The sequence below is a fragment of the Peromyscus leucopus genome, chromosome 7 (assembly GCF_004664715.2).
Source record: "Peromyscus leucopus breed LL Stock chromosome 7, UCI_PerLeu_2.1, whole genome shotgun sequence".
Taxonomy (NCBI): domain Eukaryota; kingdom Metazoa; phylum Chordata; class Mammalia; order Rodentia; family Cricetidae; genus Peromyscus; species Peromyscus leucopus.
In genome coordinates this window covers 9,070,797-9,096,161 of record NC_051069.1, presented here as the reverse complement: position 1 = coordinate 9,096,161, position 25,365 = coordinate 9,070,797, and the positions used below count along the sequence as shown (strand labels likewise).

The 25,365-nt window shown below is 51.6% G+C and overlaps 1 protein-coding gene and 2 long non-coding RNA genes across 3 annotated transcripts in view; 1 reads left to right on the top strand and 2 right to left on the bottom strand.

Annotated features, from left to right (window-relative positions):
* The window catches only part of Smad3 (SMAD family member 3), a 111,665-nt gene extending 89,447 nt beyond the window's left edge, over positions 1 to 22,218 (bottom strand). Inside the window, exon 1 of the mRNA XM_028866958.2 lies at positions 22,013 to 22,218. Within this exon, the coding sequence (XP_028722791.1) occupies positions 22,013 to 22,218 (206 nt within the window). The remainder of the gene's footprint in view (positions 1 to 22,012) is intronic.
* Positions 1,241 to 2,667, top strand: LOC119088309. The gene is made up of 2 exons (XR_005091933.1): positions 1,241 to 1,583; positions 1,833 to 2,667. It is a non-coding gene; the product is annotated as an uncharacterized LOC119088309 (long non-coding RNA).
* An 890-nt stretch (positions 22,219 to 23,108) lies between the features above and the next one.
* LOC119088310 lies at positions 23,109 to 25,110 on the bottom strand. Its single transcript, XR_005091934.1, has 2 exons — positions 24,829 to 25,110; positions 23,109 to 24,740 (listed from the first exon to the last, which is right to left on the bottom strand). It is a non-coding gene; the product is annotated as an uncharacterized LOC119088310 (long non-coding RNA).
* Positions 25,111 to 25,365: the final 255 nt, after the last annotated feature.

The following is a 25,365-nucleotide window of genomic DNA, read 5'->3' as shown; positions in this document are numbered from 1 at the left end:
TGCTCAACCGGGTTCAGAGCATGCAATCTCAAAGCACGGACCATAAACACAAAATTAAAAGGTAAAGTAAGAAGGGCGGAGATGTTTACTGGAAACTTTAGTTCTGCTGCCCAGAAAATATGGGCTTTTTTTAACACACACACACACACACACACACACACACACAAAACGCCTCTGCTGCCCACCTTTAGAAATATGTACTTTGCTCTATATGTGGCTTTCTTATCTGCCCCCATTACACTCAGCTCACGACCGGGAAACCTGAAATCATCACCCACATAGAATGACACCCTTGGGCAGAACCAGGGATGAACAAGACATTAGCTGCATTTACAGTTGATTACCAACCAGCTCAAAGAACAAACCCAAGCTTCCCAGCATACAGAGAATGAATCCCAGCCGAGGAAAACGATTCCTGAAGCCAGGGAAAGTGCTTGGAAACGAAACCTCATGTTAGAGCTGGCTGCCAATGAGGTGCCCCCCAGGGCAGCTTCCAGACACAGAGCATCGTACTAGGAGGCAGAAGTTGGGCCTATGTGTCACTTTCTAGCTCAGGTGCTACTGCTCCATGTCCCTGTCCTCACCCAGGACCCAGGGCTTCCTAATCCCTAGGGCATTCACTGTGTGACTGTGGCACAGGAAGTCCTCATTATTACCGGTTGACAGCCACATACTAAAACCCACAGGGCTCTTCTGAGCTCTTCGAGGGCAAGGGCCACACTACTCTCCATTTCTCCACCTTGCTGACCTTGACAGACTTCTTAGCCCTCTGAATGAATAACGCCCTAAATTGCCAACACCTGTATCTCAAAGTCTATCTTTTGCAAAGCTCCTGGTCTACCACTCAGTTCTGAGAACCTTAGAGGTTATTACAAAACAGCACATTCTCTTGCCTCCTGCAACTCACGCCCTTTAGAGATTCCAACCTAGCCGCCCTCTACCCTATTCCTGGTTTAATGCCCACCTTGGTGCCCTATCAGATTCCTTAGGCTACTTTAGCAGCAGCCACTCTCCACCAAAGACAGGAACCCTTTAGCCAAAGCACCAGGGAACATCACTCCCACAGCCTTTCACAGCCCCCAGAATCCACCAGGGCACAGCCAAGGATCTGGCACGGAGGGATGCCAGCATTGGCAGAAGCCTCGGTCTCAGGAACCAAGTGTGGGTGTGTGTCACGGCCTGTTTAATCCATTCCTTCTCCACCCCAGCCCCACCCCCCAACTCCTCTGTGTTTCCTGAGCAGACGTAACCAGCTGCAGATGGTTCCACTACTTCAAAGCTCTTGAGAAACCTCCAGCCCCAGAGATGCTGAGAGAACCGGGTTGCCAGCTGATGACCAAATCTGCACCCCCAAACCCAGGATGCCTCTCTTCTTAGTTCGTGTGCTTTATTTTCAGAGCCAACCGCTATCACTTTCCACCCGGAACACACATGCCCGTCATACCAAACCACAGTTTTATATCAGCACCTACGGCCGTGGCTCTCAGTCCCGGCTACACGCCGCAGTCACCTGAGGAAATTCAGAGAAAAGTCCTGCCATTCTGACCTCCACCTGCGGCAATGAGGACTAAGTGGCCAGGACGGTGAGTACTGTTTGTCAACTTCATGGGATCTAGACATGAGATCTTCCAGGAGACAGACCACTGGAAGTTTCTAGTGTGGTTAACTGAAGTCAGAGACCCATGCTAACTGTGGGTGGTACCATCCCAGGGGCTGGGAGCCCAGACTGAATGATAAGAGACAGTCAGGTGAACACAAGCATCATTCATCTATCTCTCTCTCTCTCTCTCTCTCTCTCTCTCTCTCTCTCTCTCTCTCTCTCTCCTTCCTAGCTATAGATGCAAAATGACCAGCTGCCTCAGGCTCCCACCACCAGGCCTTTCAGACCTTCTGGGCCACGACAGACTGAACCCTCCACCCATGAAGCAGAACAGACCCTGCTTTCCTTGCATTGCTTCTTGCCAAGCATCTCATCTCAGCAACAAGACAGTAATTAATACAGCATCCAAGGCAAAAAATAAAAATCAAACAAAAACTTCCAATGGTCCAAACTACCAAATGTGAGTCACAAGGAACCCAGAGTCTCAACACCACACAATCAATACTTTGAACCCCAAACTTCTTTCCATCCTGTCTTCAACTATGGGCCCCAATTTCTAGGCCCAGAGAGATTATATTGTGATTCTGAAACTCTCCGAATGAATAAGTGTCATTTCTTTGAATGCAAGTACAAGAATTTGACCTTGAAGGCAGAAGAAACCTGAAAGCCCTACGCCTTCAGTTGGGCTAGCAAAGTGACTCAGCCAGGGTCACAAAGCCGCTACACAAGAGTCAGGTCTCTAAGTCTCTGTCCCGAATATCACAAAGGGGCAAAATAGCATAAGGGACCGGTCGGTTGTGTACTGCCTGGACGTCTTTCGAGGTCACCCTCCGGCTGCCTAATCCAAAGGCTTCATCTCCCTCACTGAAAATGCCTGAGGGCAAAGGCACTGCACTCCCTGAAACTGCTGTCACCACCCGGGGTCCTCAGACGTGGCCCTGTGGCTGGCCGAGGTCACCAGGGAAAGCCATTAGCAGATGGGTCGAAGTCGGTTTTGAAAGGGTGCTCTGTGACGCTGCGGCCATACCAAGAGACCGAAGCCAGCGGTGGAGTCCGGCCTCTCAGGGATGAGAGAAAGCTGACTGCTGGTTTCAGATTCTCTAACCAACCTGCGAACTCGGTCCCCTTCCTTCCTGTTTTTTATGCCAGGGCAGCTGCTGCACAGCTCCAGCCTTGAAGCACAGGAAACCCGGGCTCGGAGCTCAACACAAATTCCTCTTAGCTTGTGGCCTGGTTTCTCCGAGCATGGCATGGATGCCCAGGTGAGGCTTCACTTCACCATGGGTGGTTCTGGGAAGGCAAGGTGTTTATGGAACCTCAATTGAGAAAATGTTCCCTCTAGGCTGGTGGGCAAGCTGGTGGTGGTGCATTTTCTTGATTGATGATTGATGGCGGCTGCAGGGGGGGGGCGGGTACGGCAGCTCACTGGTGGTCTCTGGTGCTCTAAGATAGCAGGCTGAGAGAGCCATGAGAAGGAAGTCAGTAAGTAGCACTCCTCCATGGCCTCTGCATCAGCTCCTACATCCAGGTTCCTGCCTTGAGTTCTGCTCTGATGTGCCTCAGTGACAGACTGTGACAGGGAAGTGTAAGCTGAAATGAACCCTTTCCTCCCCAACTTGCTTTTGGTTATGGTGTTTTATCACAGCAATAGAAACCCTAAGACCATGGCTTTCCAACTCACTCCTATATCTGCCGTTCCCAGGCACCTCCCCCAACACCACTGATGATAGCAGACTGGAAAATAATATAATAAAGAATGGCTATGATACAGTCAAATAAGGCTATTAAGGAATGGGCTGCCTCTGGAAGTGGGAATTGATGAAAACCTACATTCACTCATCTCCATGTACAGAGAAAGGCAAGGAGCCAGGCAGGGACTCAGAGAGGAGCTGTCCAATAACAGGACGGCCATGGACCTCCTCAGAGTCTCTCTTCAAGCTTGTCATTCTGTAGCTGAGAAGAGCAGCAGGCAGGAGGTCAAGGTGGCCTTCCCAGGGTCACAGAGTCAATGTCCACCAGCAGGAGTGGTCAAGGGACGTCAACATCACCAGAGAAGCATGACACTAGAATTGCAGGTCCTGTTTTCACTCTGCTTGAGGCAAGATCTCATGTGGCCTCTAACTTGCTCGGTCACTTATGGATGACTCTGATCCTCCTGCCTCCACCACCAGTGCTGGACTCACAGGTGTGAGCCATCACCCCCAGATGCCACACAGGCCCTTCGCATTTCATTGCGTCTGTTCACGATTTTCGTGCTTAGTTGGACGTGGGGGCTCCCGTGACAGTGGAGACCCAGCAGGTGGAGGACAGAGACACAGTACCCACTCGGCTTCAGGTGTTGCACAGATGTTTGGAGAGGGATGCCAAGACAGCAGCCGGAGCTGAGGCCCTGGAGCTCTGGAGAACTGCAGGCCTGGAAGTCATCCCCACCGTGGTCACAAATGAAACCCAGAGAGAGAAGTGTGATTTAGGATTCTGACTCAGCCCAGCTGGGCAGGATGATGCCAGCAGATGGTTCCATTTTTTTCCCATCACTGAAATTAAAGCAGATAGAAAAAAAGGGGAGGCGGGGTGGGGGGGGGGCAAAGGATGACATTCAAAAAGATCTCTGGAGCAAAGCCCTTCTGGGAACAGTGTGATTCCATCTTCTGCTGTAACCACTTCCCACATGAACCCCAGAAGGCAACTGTGCGGCCCACAAGAGACATGCGCCTACAACGATACCTCCTGCTCCTCAACAGGGCAACAGTAAGCATCTGAAGCTGATGGTCCACAGCGTGGTTACATCAAGGGCTGGGGGCCCCGGGCACAGCTCCTCATATGCCAGGGTAAACCTGTGTGTGTGGTAAACCTGCATCAGCCACGTCAGAACCAGGGCTTACGAAACAAAACCTGTCTCACAGCGGGACAGCCGAGCTGGGATTCACTGCCATGTGCACCTGGCCACTGCTCTCGGCAGCTTGAGAATGTTCACGGAATGTAGCAATTAGGGTCCCAGGCCCGTATTCAAGGGATCATCTCCATGTTGGACTCTGCAGTGGGACAACTTGCCTCCTGTCCTCCACTCGAGCAACCCCCATTTATGGGGTCAGTAATGGCTAACTCTTTTAACAACCCAAGGGACTAGAGAAATGGCTCTGTAGAAGAAATATGTGTTGGGCCAGCATGAGGACCCGAGTTCAAATCCCCAACATCCACAGGAAGGGCACAGTGGCACACCTATAATCCCAGTGCTGGGAGGTAGAAATGGGGGGGGGTCTTGGAGGGTGGGGTAGGCTCACTGGTCAATCTAGGGAACAGGTGAAGTCCAGGACCAGTGAGAGACCCAGGGTCTTAAAAAAATAATGTAATGAGCAATAGAGGAAGACACCAGCCTCCAGCCTCCACAGGCACACACACAGAGCAGGACTATAGTACTCATCACAGCTGCACACATACACACAAGAGGGAGGAGGAGGGAAGGGGAGGGAGGGGAGGGAGGGGGAGGAAGAAGGGAAGAGGGAGAGAAGGGAGAGAGAGAGCATGCCAAACAGTAACTCAGTCAAGCAAGAAAAAGAAGGCAAACTTGAAACATTTTGAATTAGCTTAAATTGCTCCCCGGGGTCGCTCCTTATCACAACTCCTAGATCAACAGGAAAATGAAAGGTGAGGGCTAGGGACAGGGACAGGCTGTGTGCAATGAACTGGACCAAGACAGCCAGCTGACCTAAAGGCCATCTCCGCTGTGAAAAGACCGGGGGCATTCTGCATCTACAGAGGGCTCCACCAGGATATGGGAGAGGCCAGGAGCGACAGGCCGGGCTCTGCTTTAACCAGTGCATCGTTTACAGTTCTGTCTCCAAGGGTGTGCTTTCAGGAGATGGTACAGAGCAAATGGAGGCAAGTGGGATACAGCTAGCTTAGGACATGAAACTCAGCCGCCGACTCCTAAGCGGGACTCCCTTGGGAATCTAGACAACTCCCTCCCCAGGGAAGGAGCCCTGGCTGTGGTACCTGCCCCCACTGCAAATACAAAGGCAGGCTTTATCTTTGCTCAGAGGAGAATGAGATGCTGAGCAACAGGTGAAGACAGATATCTGAACTGCCTTAGGGGACCTGGCTTTTGGTCACAAAAAAAACATAGCCCTTGGGCACAGTACTCAGAGGCCCTGAGAGTTTCCTCTGGTTTGCCCTTCTGTCTCCCTAAGACCCAACTGAAGCTGTCAATCCGCTCAGGATGCCATCAGCTGCCTTCTAGGTGCTCTGAGTCCCTGAGTGCATCTCTGCCTTGACTGTAAAAATAGGAGATGGGACCAAGCACATGAGTTCTTTCCCGTGCTGGCCACAGGAAGCAGACACACACCATATGAGCCTGGGAGTCTCACTCAAGGAGACTAAGAGTCAACAGGTTTTAATTAAGAAGTACCTAGTGGGGGGCTGGCTGGAGAGGTGGGTCAGGGGTTGAGAGCACTGGCTGTTCTCTCACTGGACTGGAGTTAAGTTCCCAGCACCCACATGGCAGCTCATAACTGTCTGTAACTCCACGATCTGACACCTTCACACAGACATGCATGCAAGCAAAACACCAATGCACATAAATAAAAATAAATAAGTTAGTTTTTTAAAAAAAAGTACTTAGTGGGACTAGAGTGGTGGTGCATCCCTTTAATTCCAGCACTCGGGAGGTAGAGGCAGGTGGATCTCTGTGAGTTCAAGTTCAGCCTGGTCTACAAAGCAAGTTCCAGGACCTCCAGGGCAGTTACACAGAGAAACCTGTCTCAAAAAAAAAAAAAAAAAAAAAGTACCTAGTGCCACACTAAGTACCCTAGTGGGTCCAAGGTGCTTGCTGACAATCCACTCTTCCTGTCCTGGACTGCATGTAATGTGGCAGAGGCTTCATGGCACATCTGGATTCTTTCCAGGATAGAGGCCCCTGGGGCTGAACATGTTTAAGGAAAATCCTGTTCTCAACAGCTGTGTCCATCTGTGAACCAACCACAAGAGGATGCGATTGAAGGCCAGCGAGCGGGATGGCAAGGTGGAAAGCCAAAGGCAGCTCCATCTGAGGACTGAGCCTCACAGCGGTGTGGAGGAGACCACGAGGCACTGGACTGCAGAAGCTGTTCACCAGGGTTCAGGATGGCTTCAGCCGAGAGCACCCAGATACAGCAGGCCTGGCTGCACTGCCGGGGGGGGGGATGGGCCAGAGGGAGCAGGGGCCCTGGACTCACCGAAGGGTCCAGGCACAAGGGCCAAGGGCCTCGGCTTAAGATTCCCGTATCAGTGTAGCCTCCTCATCAAGGGCTCTGTCCCTGTGCCAGCTCCCCAATGAGCCAGGATATACGTAACCACTATACTGTATTCTGTACCTATACTCACTCCACAGACCTGTCTGCAGGTGACCGAGGGGGAAATCCAAACCGTTAACATCTATGAGATGCCGCAGAGCCACTGAGGCAGACAATGGGCACCCCGGAACTCGCTCCAAGCAAGCGCTGCTATCTTGCTCTTCTCTCCTCCTATTACTGTCCCCCTGTCACCTCAGCTGCATTCCAAAGTCAGGGCTTAGAAGTCAGGGCCTTGCCTGTGGCAACAGTTGAGAGTTGAGAGAGCTCGGGGCTCTCCCTAGGCTCCTGGGAGGAAGATGAGCTTTAGACAAACGCTGAGGTGGAAGGGGAGAGGAGGAGGGGGAAGAGAAAGGAGGAGAAAGAGGAGGAGGGAAGCCGTGCTTTCGTCCTGCGTGTCCTCTGCAGTACTCCACTGGCCACGCGCTTGCTCCACAAGCCTGGCACGGTGCGTGTATTTAACACAAAGAGAAAGAAAAGGCATGCTTGGTGTCATTTTTAATTCCTTCCTCGGCACCTTCCAAAATTCCGTAGCGGAAGGATGAGCCGCTACACTTCCACCAGTCCCAGCCAAGAAACACTTCTGAGGCTCAGCTGAAACGGAGCCGGGCTGCCCTGTGTTCCCTCCCCTAAGACCACTCTGCTCCAGGCCACTAAATATCACAAACAGCAAAAAGGCCCTGGGTCTACAAAGGGCCTGGTAAGACACCCCTACTTCCGACCCCTGTATAATCCCTGAACCCCACCTTTCCCTCCACTTGCCTCCATCCATTCAGCATCACCCCAGGAGGCACCCCCCTAACTCAGCCAGCCCTGCCTGGGCACTGACCTGGCCACAGGCTAGGGTCTGGGCCTGCTTTATAATACTGTGTTGCCAACTCACTTCAGAACCTCAGGCCCGTCCCCTTCCCCAGGCTGCACGTGACTACTTCACGGAGTCACTCTGGGCAACAGTATGGGAACCGGCTGGTACAATTCTCCACGGTCACTGATGGAGAGAACAGTGACTCGGGATGACCACTCACTCAGATCTAACCACAACCTGGCTGTAATTATTAACGGCATAACCACAGTGTGCTCTCGGAAATACCCAGAGGGGCCCGAAGAGATGGCTCAGCTGTTAAGAGCACTTGCTGCTCTTGCAGAGGACACTGGTTCAGTTCCCAGCACCCACACGGGTGGCCCACAACCACCTGTAACTCCAGTTCCAGGGGATCTGATGCCCTCTTCTGACCTGCAGGCACCAGCCATGCATTTGATAGACAGACACTCATGCAGGCACAACACCCATACACATACAACAAAAAATTTTAAATCATTTAAAAAAAAAAAAAAAGCCAGGCGGTGGTAGCCCACGCCTTTAATCCCAGCACTCAGGAGGCAGAGGCGGGTGGATCTCAGTGAGTTTGAGGTCAGCCTGGGCTACAGAACGAGATCCAGACAGGCACCAAAACTACACGGAGAAACCCTGTCTCGAGATATATATATATATATATATAGATAGATAGATAGATAGATAGATATAGATATAGATATAGATATAGATATAGATATAGATATAGATATCCAAAGTGGTACCACCTCAATTCTAGAAGGAAGCATAAACCCATTTTCTGCTCATCCCTTTTCTTGAGACATAAACAGATTTCTTAAGGACTCTGGCCTTAATTTTCTGATTTGAGAACAATGCTAATCTCATGGCTTTTCCTATCAGGATGCAAATGATGTTCCTCTTTGGTGGCCATGGGGCAGAGGGCAGACAACAGCAGAGAGACTACCTGGATCTGCAAAGTCCCCACAGACTCCTGTGTCTGGACCCCTGCTCTTTCCCTCAGCTAGGAATGCAGCGTGGGGGAGGTTGTAGACCTGACTGGTAGAGTGAGATCACCGCAGGGTGGGCCTTTGAGGACAACGGCCTGGCCCAGCTTCTGTCCCGCACCATGCTTCCTGGTTCGCCAAGGCATCAACAAGCCGAGCGGCAAGCTCCTACCACCACAGACCAAGCTGCTCGTGCCACCCTATCTTCTCCTTCACGGTGGACCACACCCTCTAGACAAACCCTGAGTCGAAATGAACCTGTCTTCCCTAATGCAGCTATAAGAAAATGGCAGTCCCAAGGGGGCAAGCCTCAGGCACCCGAACTCCAAATCCTGCACTGACCCTCTAGGCCTCCAGCCACCCCTCTGTGAACACCACGACTCACCTATCCAGAGTGCTGCAGCAAACAGAGCAGCTGGCCAAGCCTCACACTGCCATCCAGCCTGTAGTCTGAACTCTGCCCACACACCACACAACAGAATCACCTCACGGGAGACTCAGGACGTGCCAGGGGCCTGCACTGCCAAGCCAACCATCTCCTGACAGGAACAAGATGGACAGCTCGGCTGCTCTCTAGGACAAAGGCATAGGTGCCCACAGGCCCTGAGTTTAGATTCCTATTAATGTGCGTGCTGTCTGTCCATGGTTCCCTGAGGTCCCCATCAGAACCTGGGTGTGAACTTGGACACCTGAAACACTGTGCATCATCAAGTGGAGGCGGGTGACACAGCCTGACATGTTACTTCTTGCAAACAGCTCCACACATGGTCCATGAATATGCCCATGACAGAGTCACTGTCCCTCTCTACTCCCGAGGACAGGGAGGCATGTGTACCTTATATGGACAATCTGAGATTCGAACTCAGGGCACCACACTCTCATGGGTTGCTCGGGTCTCACCTAGATTTCTAGCAATGTCACACACTCAAAAGAGAAAAGAAAAAAAAAAGTCCAGGGACACAAAAGCTTATCTAAAAAAGACAAAACTTATCAACTCAGATTAGCCACAATAGCAAGGGACTCTCAACAGATAAGGTAAATTATAGGTACTGTCCGGATAGGTGATGAGATTTCTGGTTTTTCTTAGTGATAAAGGGAAACACTCGTTTACACAAGTATTTTGCTCTCTTGTTTTTTGTTTTCTTAATGTATTATTTTGTATGTGTGTGTATGTACAGGTCCAGATGTAGAGGTCAGAGGACAACCAGTAAATGTTCTCTCCCTCCACCATGTAGGTTCCAGGGATCGAATTCAGGTCATGAGTCTTGGCAGCAAGCATCTCCAGCAGACCCCCCTCCCCCTTCCCTCACTTTTTTTTTTCTTTCTTTTTTAAAAGCCAGGGTCTTACTCTGTAGTTCGGGTTGTCCTGGATCGTACAATCCCCTGCCTGGGTCTCCTGGGTACCAGCAGTGTGGATGTGCACCACCAAGCCTGACTTACCTGACACGCTCATTAAGAGACAAAACCTGTTTCTGATTCACTGATAACATCCGGAGTCTACTGGAGAGTACAGCTCTGCCGGCTGGCTGCAGTGTGCTCTGGAATCAGAAACCTGGACCAGACAGCCATTAAAGTGTGGTACACTGGCCAGAGGCAGTCAGCATAGAGGCTACATATCGGGCCTAGGGAGACCCAGAGGGGTCAGGATCCTGTCTTACAGACTTTGTTTAGGGAGACTGGGCATCCACAGAACCCAGAAAGATTCCCCCTCATTTCCCAAGGAATCCATGACGTGAGTCATGGCTGATTACCTGAAGAACACTCACTCTGGAGCCTCCTGGCTGAACAAGGCGTCTTTGCTACTGACGGGCAAAACACTATTTCAACCTGCTCCAGACATAGCCTAGAGCTGTCCACATGGCGGTGTGCGGATTATGTCTCTGACCTGGATAACTAGGGCAGTAAACCTGCTGTTACTGGCCTCGAGGCCTGAGAAGGGAAAGAGGCAAGCACTGGCTTTCGACACACACCACTCCTCTGCTTTAAAATCCGGACGCTTCCAGGGCCCAGACGCCGAGCTTGGCTGACCCAAGCGCTTGGCACCGTTCTTTCCAGCTCCTCTGGCCACTCCCATTTCCTTGCTCTAGCCACCCTGAGCTGCCCTGCCTTTCCCAGACACTAGCCCTCTGGACACTGTCTGGCCTGTACTCCATGCTCCCTCCTACCCAACAGGCATCCATAAAGGCCCAGCTGAGCGTTACCTCTTCTGTGAGACCTTCTGGTGCTCATAGGATAGCTGCTCTCCCTCTGGGCTCCTTAGTGGCACTCTGTGGCCTTAACCAGACTGTCTCCCTCAAGGGCCCTTTGTAGTTTTACTGGTCCTGATGTCCCTTTTTGCCTCTGGACAGTTCACAGACAGGACTTCATTTCTGTGACCTGTGAGGCCCAACACGAAGTCAGTACTCCGAAATGAAATGCACAATCAGGGGCCAGGCTCCCCGTTCCCTCTGCAGCCAGCCAGTGCAGTGGGCAGGCAGCATTTCACCCACCTCAGCCTGGGTTCCAGGAAAGAAAATCAATTCCTGAGATTTCTCCACAATCCAGTCCTTGTTACGGCGGGCTGGGCCTACCTAGGGCCACTGTACTGAGCACATGGTGCTATAACAGGCCTGCTGCTAACACAGGTGGGTGGGTAGCAGAGCCTGCCTGCCCTATGGCACGTTCCAAAGAGACAGCACAAAGAACAAACTAGACTAGAATATCCAAGCCAGGAAATAACATAACCCACAAGCCCAGGTATGAATTTAGAATTCTCTGATATTTTGATTCACAATGTGGAGACCCAGGAAAGCCAGCCCTGGGTCCCCCCAGAGACATCCTACACTTCAGGGGCCTCATGTACTCTGTGGTTCTGTTCCATGCCACATTTCACATTCTAGGCAATTCTTTACCTAGTCCCCTTGCACCTTGTCTCCTCTGTCTGTGCCCCTAAGCCCCTGCCGTCTGGGGTCGATCTGCCCTTAGATGATGGCCCGGGAAGAGTAGGTGCAGGCAAGACACAAGCCTGTCCCTTGGTCCTGCATTTGCTCTGTCCCATGAAGAGGAGCCCGGCCGACATGAGGACTGAACCTGGTTCCCTAAGCATGAGCTCCTTCTCCACGGCTCCAGATGCAGCCAAAGGCCCCATGGCCCATGGCCAGGCCATTCTGGAGCCCTGAGCTTCTGGTAACAGTCAAGCCAGCTGCTGAGGTGAAATTTCAGGAGGACAGCATTCCAACCCTGCCCCAAGAAAACACCAGCAACAATAAACATCACGCACTTACAGGCAGCTATCAGTGACAGACGTGTGAGTCACAGGGCTCTGCTTGGGGATCTCACCCATCCCCCACCCAGGAGCACTGATTCATCCAAGTTTGTTTTAACGCTATTATTTTTAGTCAGCCAAACAATGTTTTAAACCACTATAGAGGTGGGGGGAGGGGAGGAGAGGGTCCCTGAAAAACATCAACTACTTTTCTAATAGTCTACACCAAGGCCTAAGCCCACAAGTGGCACAGCGTGGCACTTGGGTACAGGCATCAGAAACAGGTCCCTCCCTTACATGAATTACCATTCTTCCAGATGGTGAGCTCTGAGACCAGGGATCGTTAAATTTCCATCGATAACAAGAAAGAGAACAGGCCTGGCGGTGGTGGTGCACGGCTTTTAATCCCAGCACTTGCGAGGCAGAGGCAGGTGGATCTCTGTGAGTTCAAGGCCAGCCTGGGCTACAGAGTGAGTTCCAGGAAAGGCGCAAAGCTACACAGAGAAACCATGTCTCCAAAAACAAGAAAGAATGAAAGAAAAATGAAATAAATAAGGAAGGAAGGAAGGAAGGAAGGAAGGAAGGAAGGAAGGAAGGAAGGAAGGAAGGAAGGAAGGAAGGAAAAAAAGAAAAGAGCATTTACTGAGCACTTACTATACTCGGCGAGCCACACCCATGGGCTGGGTACTTTGCCCCATCTTATCTTAGTACATTATTTTATGAGAGGTTGGTGGTGGTCCTGTTCCCATCTGTCACGTGGGAAAGCTGAAGCAGGTATGTTCAAGGCTGCTAGGTTCTATGCTGTCCTTTTCTCTGCTAAGTTTTAGCGTCCTGGCTTCCTCTCCTGCTCCACAAGTGGTATGAGACAGACGCACAGTGGATCAGAGAACTGGCCACAACGGCACATGCTTGGAAAGGCGCAGCGCATCTAGAGTCAGAGCCAGGCCAAGAAGAGTTTATACTGGAGAGGCTTTGGAGCAGAGAGAGAGATCCAGTGTTCAGCCTCAGCACTCTGTAACTGGGGTGGGGGTGGGGAGTCGGGTTGGGGGAGAAGTAACAGACAGACAGACAGAAAAGGAAAGGAAAGAGAGCTCTTTCTGGATCCATTACTCCACATTTGGGCTCAGCCCAGAGGTGATTTTTTAAGGAAAAAATGCCTTTTGGCATTTTTAAGCTGTGACAGTGTCAAAACAGGCCTTTAAAAAACACACACCCAAAAAGCATTACTATTATCAAAAGCTTTAAAACACACACACACACACACACACACACACACACACACACACACACACACACACAAAACAGGGGCCCCTCTGAGCTACAACTGACTTGGCGATGGGCGATTCAAAGCTTGGCAGAGAGAGCAATCAGATGGCTAACTCTGGTTTCCAAGGCAAACCTGTATGCTGCTTTCTAAACAGTCCTCACCCCAAACAAACGCCCAGCAGAGCACAGAGAACTTGCCAGATGTGAGCAGGGAAAGCCTTGGGACACAGAAAAAGAACCAACTCAAAAAAAAAAAAACCCTCATTTTCCATTTCCTAGATGGGGTTCACATTTGTCCCCTCCCTGCTCCCCATGCTCACGCAATGGGGGGTAGTATCTGTCTTTGTACAGACATTTGAAAATAAACAAAGGGCGCTTCCTGGGTAAACGCTGCCATGAGCAAACATTTCCACAGGTATCTTCTAGAATGCCCACCTTTCATAGTTAACCATTTTTAGGCATCTGTGGTCATTAGTTTAAGTCAACTTCCTGCTCCAAGAATAGCCAAAAATAGCAACAAAGGCAGGCAAACCGCTCACTGCATCTGAAGACCACAATCTCCCGGCTTCACGCTAGTATGGGGTATTTTTACATGCCTTTGTAGTTCATATTTAGCAATTTAGACCCCAGTGGCAAAGAAGAAGGAAAGGCAAGGGGAGAAATAACCAGAATTAAAGAATGAATTATAGAATTGTTTTTCACTTTTATAAATTAATTGGCACTGGACCGATACAGTCTTGGAATAATAAAGAGATTCATGATTCAATTAATGAACTAGTTGTATGCTCCTTCCACCCCCCCCCCCAAAAAAAAATAACTTCTAAAACAGGGCTAATGAGACGGCCAGGTGGGTAACTGGTGCATGCCACTAAGCGTGACGGCCTAGTTCAATCCTTCAGGGATCCACACGGTAGAAGAGAACAGACAAGTGGTCCTCTGACCTCTACTTCAGCACCTATGACACACACAAAATAAAGACAATGCAATTTGAAAATATCTTCAGAACCCCCTAGAGTGCTTACACGAAAATCAAATCAGAGTCCTGAGATCCCTCCACCAGAGCTTGCCTACCTAGACAATCTGCCAGCTGAGAACACCTGAGACCCAGAGAGAGTAAGTGACCTGCTCCCAGGTAACACAGCAAATGCAGAAACAAGAGAGAGGTCTAGAACCATCCATGCCCTCCATGCCCCTCATGCCCGCTTCCCAAACAACCTGTGACCAGGTGCATTAAGTTTTCTTTGATAGCATTTACGTAGCCTGCGAGCCAAACTTTTATCCTGGTCCAGAATTAGCCGAACTTCTTAATTAACAGGCTTCTACTGTGTTCTCGATTTAAACTGAGTCTCTCTGTCAAAACATTGTGTAGCAGTGTGCTACTGTGGCAGGCAGCTGGTTGCAGCGGGGGCCTCAGATCCACCACAGCGGACAGAGGCACTTGTCCTGAAGATATGTTATTTCTCACACTGTTAATTAAGTCAACACAGAATAATGTGTGCGCTCTCTCTACACACACACGCGCACACACACACACACACACACACACAGAGTCAGCTTTGTTAGGAGTTACTACATTTCAAAGTTTGAGGGGACTGGTTTCTTGGCACCAAGCAAACACTATTTACAAATTAGCTAGAGATAAACACACACAACAGTCTTACAACTCCCAAGGAGCCATGTTTAGCCAGCTGGCAGATGGGAAGCTGCAGAGGGCAGGGAAGGAGCTGGCCTTCTTCCTTGTCACGTGCCTGTCCCCAGTGCAGGGAATGAGCACCTGGCAGGTGCACGGAAAGAAAACAGAATAAACTGGACAAGGCCTTCTAGAATCTTCTTTGTTCTAGAAACCACACTCCTGGACTAGGGAGAGACCTCAGGGAGCAGAGGCATTTGTCACCAAGCCTGCCACCTGAGTTTGATCTCCAGGTCACACTTGGTAAAACTGATTCCCACAACTGTCCTCTGATCTACCCATGCATGCATGGCACATGGGTACCCCACACAAATACATAAATAAAGATCCCCATGGCAACTTACTACTGTTTCTAGGAACTACTGTGGGGAAAAGCTGGACCCCTCCAACATACACCAGCTTCGGGTTCTTCCATACGCACCCATACACATAGCAGGATGCCTCCTCCCATGTCCTACCCCATGAGCTACCTTCTAACCAGCTAAACAACACCATCAGACAGGGACCAGGGAAAACAAGTGGGGCCATTTTCTTGTTTTGGTGTTTAATCAGCTGTCATAGTTAATCTTGATTGTCAAGTTGATAAGATTTAGAGTCACCACGGAAACAAACCTCTGGGTGTGTCCATAAGGGAATTTCTCAGTTGGGTTCACTGAGGTGAGAGGACCACTCTAACTGTGGGCAGCGGGGGTTCTGGACTAAATAAAAAAAGAAATGGAGCCGGGCACCAGCAATCAGCCCTCTCTGCTTCCTGACTGTGGATGCCATGTGACCTCGGAGCCACTCGGAGCTCCTGCTCCCATGGCCTTCCCACCATGATGAACTGCCCCCTGAAACTGCAAGTCAGAAGAAGTCCTTCCTCCTGTACGCTGCTGCTGTGGAGGAATTTTTGCACAATAACAAAAAAGGTAGCTAATAGATCAGTACAGCAGAGGAGACAAGAGCAGAAGTTAACTAGCTATTCATGACTCTGTTGCTTTCCACCTTAGAATCAGCAAGTCTGATTCTAAGAGGGGGCTTGTAGATGAAGACCTTGGGGAAATACCATAACAAAATAAAGTCTCATTTCAAACGAGCAAGCCCTGCCCAATCCTATTTACTCCACCAAGGGCCACACTAAGAATAATGGCTACACAGAGTACCAAAGAGCATTAAAATCTCCTAATAAATTAATGACTAGAAATTAATAGTCATTCAGTCCATTAAATTGTGTTAGTTTTACTTCCATTATAATGCAGCAGCAATCACAAATTTACATTATTAAGCCAATATTTATTTTTCAAAAACTCATTTTAATTAGATTCCCGATGTGATAAGCTCAAACCTAATTCTCTCCATTTTCATCAATTTCTTGCATTTCTCATCAAAACTAAATGATGGCTGCATCCATCCACTTTTTTTTTTCTATCATGAAAATGGTCATTTAAATGTTTATGTCCAGGGCCTTCAAGATGGCTCAGCAGGTAAACTCTCTTGCCATGCATCTGATGACCTGAGTTCAATGTCTGGAAGCCCTGGTAGAAGGAGAGAACTACCTCCCAGAAGTTGTCCTCTGACCTTCACACATGAACTATGGTGTGCCGCACCCTCACTCACACACAAGCAGAAAACAAACTAAACATTTTCAGAGGCTGGAAAGATGGCTAGGTGGTTAAAAGAAAAGACAGGAGTTGGGGCTCCCGGCAGCAGGTTGGATGGCTTACAATTGCCTGTAACTCCATCTGGTGGGTGACGCCCCCTTCTGGTCTCCATGGACACTGCACTCACATGCATATATACACATGCACATAAATAAACAAGGCAGTTTTAAAGTGTTTATATCCTTGCAAAGACTTCTTATTAAAAGTTCCAATGTCTTTTCAGAAACTGGGGTTCATGGGATTTTTTTTTCCCAAGCATGTCATTTAGGGACATGAAAAGCCAAGTTGTACCCAAAGGAAAGGCTAAGTACCCATAGTCACATGCTGGAGTCCCTGCTCCCACAGAAACCTGAATTTCAGGTTTGCAACACTAAGTTTCCTTTTACTTCAAAGAGAAAACATTTCATAGTTGAGTCTTGAGCAGCATTCAGCTCACAAGCCCTTCTGTGGAAGTGACAAGTAAGAGACTCACAACACCTGTCTGCTTGGCAAAAGCCAGAAGATAAAGGTGTCATTCAAGACACAGGGCCTCAGGTTCCAACACACACACACACACACACACACACACACACACACACACAGAGAGAGAGAGAGAGAGAGAGAGAGAGAGAGAGAGAGAGAGAGAGAATGTTGTTTCAAGGAAAATGGGTAGAACTAGAGATCACAATGTTAAGCAAAAACCAGACTGAAAGAGATAGACATAGTATACTTTCTCTCACAGGCAGGATCCTAGAGAGATAGACATAGTACACTTTCTCTCACAGGCAGGATCTGGAGTTTGTTTGTTTTTTTAAATATGTAAGAGATGAAAGTAGAAGAGAGACTAGAAGAAGACCAGTGGGGGATGGGAGATCAGGGAGGGGAATTGGAGGCAAATATGAGCAAAATGCAAGATCTGAAAATGTCATAATGAAATCCAGTTTATACAACAAATATGAGCTAATAATAATAAAGAAAAGACCAAGTTTCCATGGGCTTTCTGCAGTCAGTCCAGACTCCTCAGACCTTCAGTTCCCCAGCACAAATCAACCTCCCCAATACATACACACACACACACACACACACACACACACACACACACACACACACACCCCTGCTCCAACACAGAGCACTATGCAACTCTTGGTCACCCTAAGAGGCCTGTATCTTGAGGCAGGAATGCTGAGCTCCGTAAGTACCTGTGCCCATCTTGAAAGGCCCTTGGAAAGTGATTGAGTAAGTCCGCACCAATCAGTGGTAAGGACAGAAGGCAAAACACACATCTCCCCAGCATGTGCGCCAACGCTTCTGATTCCTCATCTCACCCCGATTTCACAGGTGCAGACAAGGAGGGCTGGAAACCTGGTGGTCCCAAACCCATCCAGGTGGCAAAAGGCAGGTTCTGGGCTGGTGAGATGGCTCAGCCAGTCAAGGTGCCGGCCACCAAGACTAGTGACCTAAGTTCCAGATCCGGAACTCACATAGTGTAAGGAGAAAACGAACTTGCAAGCTGTCCTCCGATTTCCAAATGTGCAACACACACACACACACACACACACACACACACACACACAAATACACTAATAGGTGCTGGAGAGATGGCTCAGCGGTTAAGAGCACGGACTGTTCTTCCAGAGGACCCGGGTTCAACTCCCAGCATCCACATGGTGGCTGGCTCACAACTGTCTGTAACTCCAGTTCTAGGGTACTAAAACACCAATGTACATAAAAATAAACAAATCGTTTTAAAAAAAAATACACTAATACAATAAAAACAAGGCAGGCCTGGGACCTGAATTCCAGGGCAGGTGAGGTTTATCTTCCCCTGAGAAAGCAGGTTGGCCGTCACTGTTTAATACTCTACTGCTGTGCCTTCACATTTAAAGCATCTATCATAAGCATCTTCCCCACCCCACGCCCCACTCTCCAAAAGTATCTCCTCCAATGTATCTCTGCATCATCCTTCCACAGGAGAGCTTGTAACATTGACTCAGAGACCACTGGTCTGGTTAATATCACCCAATACACAAACAGCTAGCCAGAATGTCTGATCACAAATGGAGAGTGAAACGCTGCCTGTGCCAAGTACGGGTCCAAACATCCAGCCCCTGGGGCCAAGCAAAAAGGCTCAAAGTTCCCTCCAATCTGAGAATACTAAGTGACACTTGGGTCAGCCCTCTAGTCAGCTCCCCAATGTCCTGCAGACCCTATCTTGATGGGCTTGCTGCCTTGCAGGCAGCTGGGAGCAGGCTCCCTGCCAACGGTTTACACAGAGGCCGGAGGCCTCAGGTGCTGAGACCTACAGGGCATTATCTACAGCCTTGGTGTTTGTCCCCAGTAGCCTGAGAAAGCTGTGTTGCAGGTGAAAGTATTTTTTCCTCTCTCCACCAGTTGAAGGTAGCCTAGTAACATTCCTGAGGGCCCCGGGAGGAGGTCACACTACAAACGGAATGAACAAAGAGGTTGGAGATGCTTCCTGTCAGACCTTCTTCACTTCTCGAATTTTCTCTGGACTTGGGTGCTCTGTTGCAAGAAAGCCTAAGATCCTTTCTAACCAGCAATACCTGCAGCCTGGTCCAGCGTCAAACAACTACCTGAGCCGTGGACCAAACACACACACACACACACACACACACACACACACACACACACACACACACACAGTAGCTCCCCGCTGCTGTTGTCTGTAGGAAAGGAGGTTTAGGCATGTTCAGGGCCAGTAGCTTCACTTTCGCTTTTAGGAAGTGGAGAGGAGGACACCTGTGGCTCCTTTCAGACTCTCAAGCAGGTGGGAGTGAGCTGCCGACATGGAGCTCACTCAGGCTCTGCCCACCCCTGCCAGATCTGAGATGCCCTGCTCTCCCCTCTGCGGAGTAAAATCCAACTCCTACACCTCATCTCTGTGGTGGCAAGCTTGTATCACTCCGGCTCTCTTGATCACTCAAATTGCCTGAAGCTGGGGGAACCAAGCCGGCATGTGGCCGACAGCTACCACAGCCAAATGGTGCCACTGCTGCTCAAGATGTGTCCATTACACATCTCAGACTGAGCGTCCTCAAAGCCAGCCTCCAGATTTGACAGAATGTGCTGAAGCACCCAGTGTCCCCGCCTCCTGCCCCACACGAAGCGGGTGACTAAGTCACACACTTTCCTTTGTCTACTTTCCAAAGCCCCAGTTCTCAAAGACAGCAATGTGACAAGCATCACGCAAGCCCAGGGCTTAGCAGACACCGGGATAGCACTAGCATGAAGCCAGCTAGTCGCCTCCCCAAGACGTGGCCTTTAGTTTTCTGCCCATGGCCAAAACAGCAGCAGCTGCTGCCAGGGGAGACAGGGTGACCCAGAGGCGTGGGCACAAAATCCAGGGATGGAAATCCACCTTTGTCTGAATCCACCCAAGCAACTGGGTCTCTCTAGATGAGAAAAGATAAAAGAAAACAATCCCAGGGCTGGGAGGAGAGCCCAGTAGCCGAGGGCTTAACTAACATGTAGGAAGCCCTGGGTGCAACCAAAGAACCAGCAAACCAAAAACCCTGCTTCCACACCCCATCTTCCACCAACGAGCGTGCAGGCTGAAGATGCCTAGTCCTAGAAGGCCGGGGTGGTGTGGGGGTGATTAGCCCGAACTCTGCTTCACCTGCCCAGGGCTGGGGAGAGCTGCGGGGAAAGCAAGGTCAGGATCGGTTTAGACCTCGCTACCTTTTCTGTCTTCCAGTTCTGTCATCTTCCAGGGCTTCATCGGGCCATATGACAGTGCCTAGTAAATTGTGAAACATTCTGCACAGCTGTTTCATAACTGATATCAACGGCGGCGGGGGGCGGGGGGGGGGTCGTCAAAACATAAAGCATTCGGTCTGCACCCAGGCATGTTAGGAAAAGGCCATTTCTCCGGATCTGACAGAGACCCGAGACTCAACCATTCCACTTTGTCAAAAGGATGAAGAATGAGTAGCCAGAGCTGCAGCCAAAACCCAGGTGCCTCTGACCATCACACCACACCACACCCTAAAGCCAGCTGGCAGAGGCTCACACGCCAAGCATTCTTCCCAGACAACATACTGCCTTCCCTCCCCCTTTACTGATGGGATCCACCCACCCAGGTTTGGGGGGGCTGATGGTGGTGGTTGTTTTTAAACTATTTTTTTAAGCATGCATTCCCACCATATGTGGTGTTTATTTCTAGGGAAGGCTGACCCTGGGTTCCTGTGGACAGATGTTGCTTTGTGCATGACTGTCAGGGCTGGCAGCACATACCCAGCTGCCTTGAGCAGGTGGCCAAGGATGGAGGCCCAGAAGGATGATGACCTCTCTAGCTCAGGCCCTGGGAGGCCTCTCTGCATTCCTTTGCATCCTGGGACACGGACGGACGGACGGACACACACACACACCGCAACATCCGCACCTGTCCCTCCTCTGGAATCAGTCTTTAAAGGTGTCTTGAGAAGTGGAGACAAAAGGCTAAAGTGCCCTCACCCCAATTCCCAGGCGCGGCTATGCTCTGGGAGGCCCCAGGAGTGAAGTCACTGACCCCTTCCATCAGCCATCTGTGAGCTCCCGCCGGACTCCGCTAGCCCGATGGGAAGGATAAAGGAGGTCAGGACAGATGGCAAAGCGTTTTGGGAAAAGAGGGCTCTACAGGAATGCAGGGGCGGAGGGAGGCCAGCTCTGGGGTGTTTTGTTGTCTGTCTGGAGCTGCCTGCTCGGTTCTAGGCACCGGCAAACTCTCGATTAAAATGAAGGTAAACCAGGCAGGGGTGGAGCGGGAAGAGGGAATGGAGGAGTGGGAACAGGGAATGCCCCTACTTTCTGCCACTTGTTTCTCCCGCTTCAAAGTCGGTGCTTTGCTCTGCAACTAAGTGCGTGCGTGCATGCGTGCACAGGGGGCGGGAGGCTGGCACAACCAAATCTAAAAATACTCGATAAAAATGCTAATCCCAAGGCAAAGAAAGAGCGAAGAAGGAATCTGTCAATCAATGGCTCCCGCTCCTCACCCACAGCTGTACCGACTGCATTCCTGTAGACGAGGAAAAGAAGTGGGGGAACAGAGCTGAAGAAAAGAAAGGGACACACGCCACCACCTCCACGAGCGCGGGGCGGGAGGCGGCGGCGGAGGAGGGGCTCGGCCGGCAGAGCCGAACAAAGCGGGGCCTCTACTTGGAACCCAAAGCCCGGAGAGTGGGGGTCCAAGCTCAGCAGCACCCCTGCTGCCCGGAGGCGGCCTGGGATCTTTGAGGTCTGGAAGCCAGAGTGCCACATGGAAGCCTGGGCTCTGAACCTGGGCAAATCCGAAGGTTTTGTTTGGGGTCCCTCCACCCACTGCCTGTCTCCTACACTAGCGCGCGCGCACACACACACACGCTCACACATACGCACACGCCCTCCCTCTCCACCCCGGCCGCCCTAGGAGGCTGGGCCGGCGCCCCCCGCCCCGCCGCCGCTCCGGGCCCCCACCTGGGGATGGTAATGCACTTGGTGTTCACGTTCTGCGTGGTGATGGCCTTCTCCAGCTCGTCCAGCTGCCCCGTCTTCTTGAGCTTCTTCACCAAGCTCTTGACCGCCTTCTCGCACCACTTCTCCTCCTGCCCGTTCTGCTCGCCCTTCTTCCAGCCCAGCAGGCGCTTCACGATCGGGGGGGTGAAGGGCAGGATGGACGACATGGCTGGCACGGAAGGGTCACCGGCGCCCCCGGCGGGACTGGGCGCACTGGGGACGCCGGGGGCGCACAGGGGCAGCTCGGCCCGCGCCGCGCCCGAACTTCGCGTCTAACTCTGGAGAACTTGCCCCGGCGTCCGGGCCGGGGCTGCGGCGCTGCAGCTGCGGGGATCCGGAGCACGGCGGCGCCCGAGCAGCTCCACGAGGACCGACGGACTGACGGGCAGGCCCCGGGCGCGCGGGGCGGAGGCGGCGGCCGCGAGACTCGGAGTGGCAGTAGAAAGTTTGGGTTTCCGCACGGGGTAGCTGTTTGGGTGCCCGCCTCCGGGAAGGAAAGTCCAACCCCCAGCCAAACTTTGCTGGCCTGGGTGGCTCTGGTGAGCAGATCCCTCCGCCTCTGCAGCCCTCCTCCTCCTCCTTCTCCTCCGCCTCCCCTGCGATCGCCGCCTCGCAGGGCCGGCCAGGGCCGTGCAGCCGCGCTCCCCGCTCCTCTCCCGCCCGCTCCCAAGTCTACGTTTCACGCAGCTCCGCGTGCAGCCTCCTTCCCAGCGCTGTCGCCGCCCCCTCGTCGCCGGGGCTCCCCGCTCCTCCCCCGCGCCCTGCTCCGGGGAGGACCCGCGGCCTTCCCCGCCCCGCGCCGCCAAGCGCGCCCACGTGGGCCACCGGGCACGGCGGCCGTCACCTCTGCCAAGTGCCTCGGGACGGGACTCCTGGGGACTCGCCGCCCTCAAGACGCTCAGATGCAGTTGCAGGGACTAGAGAGGGTTAGACTCGGAGGGAACCGGCGCGGGCCGCCTAGGGCTCGCTGCTCCCGGGAGAGGACCCGGACATGATGAGGGGTTCAGTTCCGAGCCCAGGAAGCTGGGGCGCACTCATCTCGCTCAGTGGCCCGGGCTGTTTTGTTTTTGTTTTCCTGCTGGGTGAGATCAGACCGGCTGACTGCCCCGAGACTGCGGAGGAGGGATTGGGAAGGGGGAGAGGGAGACTTAAAAGTGGAGTTAGAGACCTCGGTGACAACTTGAACAATAGCTGGAGCCAGGGGTCCCTTGGGCCTAGTGAACCAAGCTCTTTGCAGAAAACGGGCCTCAAAGACATCTGTTGCATTCCTGAAGGAATGAATGGGGGCGCTTTAGGATTTATCTTTTGGGGAGGGAGAGAATTAACATTACAGGGTGTTACTGAAATTCGACGCCAAACAAGCAAGAGAGCTTTGTTTACAGAGCGGTGAACTCGCACACACAAAGTGGAGCGAAGCCGGGAGGATTCGGGAAGTTTATTCAAAGTTAGCCTAGGTGGGACACCAAGAGAACCTGACTTCGGGTAGCCCTGGGGCTTTCCCCCCAACTAGCAGATTTCAGGGCTGGCTGCCTACGGGTCCCTTCCACGGGTTTGGGGGCGGTACAGCAGGCCCTCGGCTCCTTTACCCTGTCGCTGCCTCCCATCAGGTTAGCTGTGCTTGTTTTAAGCGCTGGGAAACCCCACCACCACCTCCCGTGATGAGAAAGAAGTTATTTGCAAACCAAGAGCCAGTGGGAGTTACAAAGCTCTATGAGGTCTGACCAATCCCACAAAGTCAGCCCAGAAGCTTCAGGGGGCCCCCAGCTCTGTCACCGAGGATGCCCCACCAGCAGCCACAGCTTGTCGTCGTCAGAGGCCTCTCCTTCCACCTCCCTGAAAGGAGGATCCCTGAGGCCAAGTGGACCTTAACAAGCCGGTTCCTGCACTCCTGTTAGACCGGGGCTGTAGCCTCCCCCCTACCACTGGGCTTCCCAGCCCTTATCTAGAGATGGCAAAGGAAGATGGTCTTAACTGCTGTCTTCAACCCAGACAGTCCAATCGCTTCCCTCGAAGTCCACGCCCCTATTTCCCCGGGAGGTATGACCCCAAGGAACAGAGCCAGGATTTAAACCCAGGTTTTTGTTTTGTTTTTGTTTTTGAGGTCTTGCTACTGGGCCTGGAGTTGCAAAGGGCAGCTTTGATACAATTTGCAAAACAAAAGCTCTTCTCACGGGTGCATAATTACGAGATTGCCAGAAATGTTTCAGGCCCATCCCTCTGCACCGCCTAGGGTGGTGGGACTTTGCAACAGTCCAGTGCAAGACAGGAGTGGCCAGCCCCACTCCAGAGGTCAGTGCTGATGCCATGCATGAAGAAGGGGTGCTGGGTGGGTTCTGTCAAATCTCTCTCCAGCAATCCCATGTCACAAGTATGCTACTTGTTGGGAAATCCACAGTGAAAGAGGAAGGTCCCTAACCACAAGAAGCTCACAGCCCAGAGAAGCACCAAGAGATAGGGATGGCGGTGTGCTCAAGTGAGCAGAGGAGGACAGAAAGGGCCTGTGCAGTCGTCATCCCCCAGCTAAAAGTTCATTTGAACCCGGACACCAAACCCAGTCAGTCCCACCTTTGTGAGGCAGCCAGGTCAAGTCCAAGGCTCTCAGACTCGATCCCTGATTTATTTGGATTTTGGCTCTTGACGGTTCTTCACCTTGCTGACCCTCCAGTCTCTCCTGTACCAAACGGTGACTCTAGAAAGAACGTTAGAAGCATTAGTATTGCTCTCCAGGACAAGTCCCTCACCCACAGGTGAAGCCATGTCTGAGGGAAGCGACTTACATAAGGGAGCCTGAGGAGAAAAGCTGAGGGGAGAAGAGGGGTCAGTGTCTGGAGGAACCGTTACATCGTGGAGACTCCAGAAGGGACCGTCATCCACCCCTTCATTTCCCTGTGGGAAGGAAATAAGCAGGCAGACCCTCTTGTGTGGCTGAACGAGGACTTCCTGGGCTTCCCGCCTGTACCTGCATCTGTGTGACACGGACCACCTGGGTGGCAAGAAAACTGATGGACCCATCTGTAGATCTGAGAGCACCATTCCTTCCTTCCTTCCTTCCTTCTTCTTCTCCTCCCTCCCTCCTCCCCCCTCCCTCCTCCCTCCTCTCTCTCTCTCTCTCTCTCTCTCTCTCTCTCTCTCTCTCTCTCTCGTTTTTCAAGACATGGTTTCTCCATGTATTCCTGGCTGTCCTGGAATGTGCTCTATAGACTTGAACTCAGATCTGCCTGCCTCTGCCTCCGCCTCCTGAGCACTGGGATTTTTCCTCAAGTTTCCCCGTGAGAACGTATAGGGCCACGAGGGCAGTTTCACAAGGCTCTGAA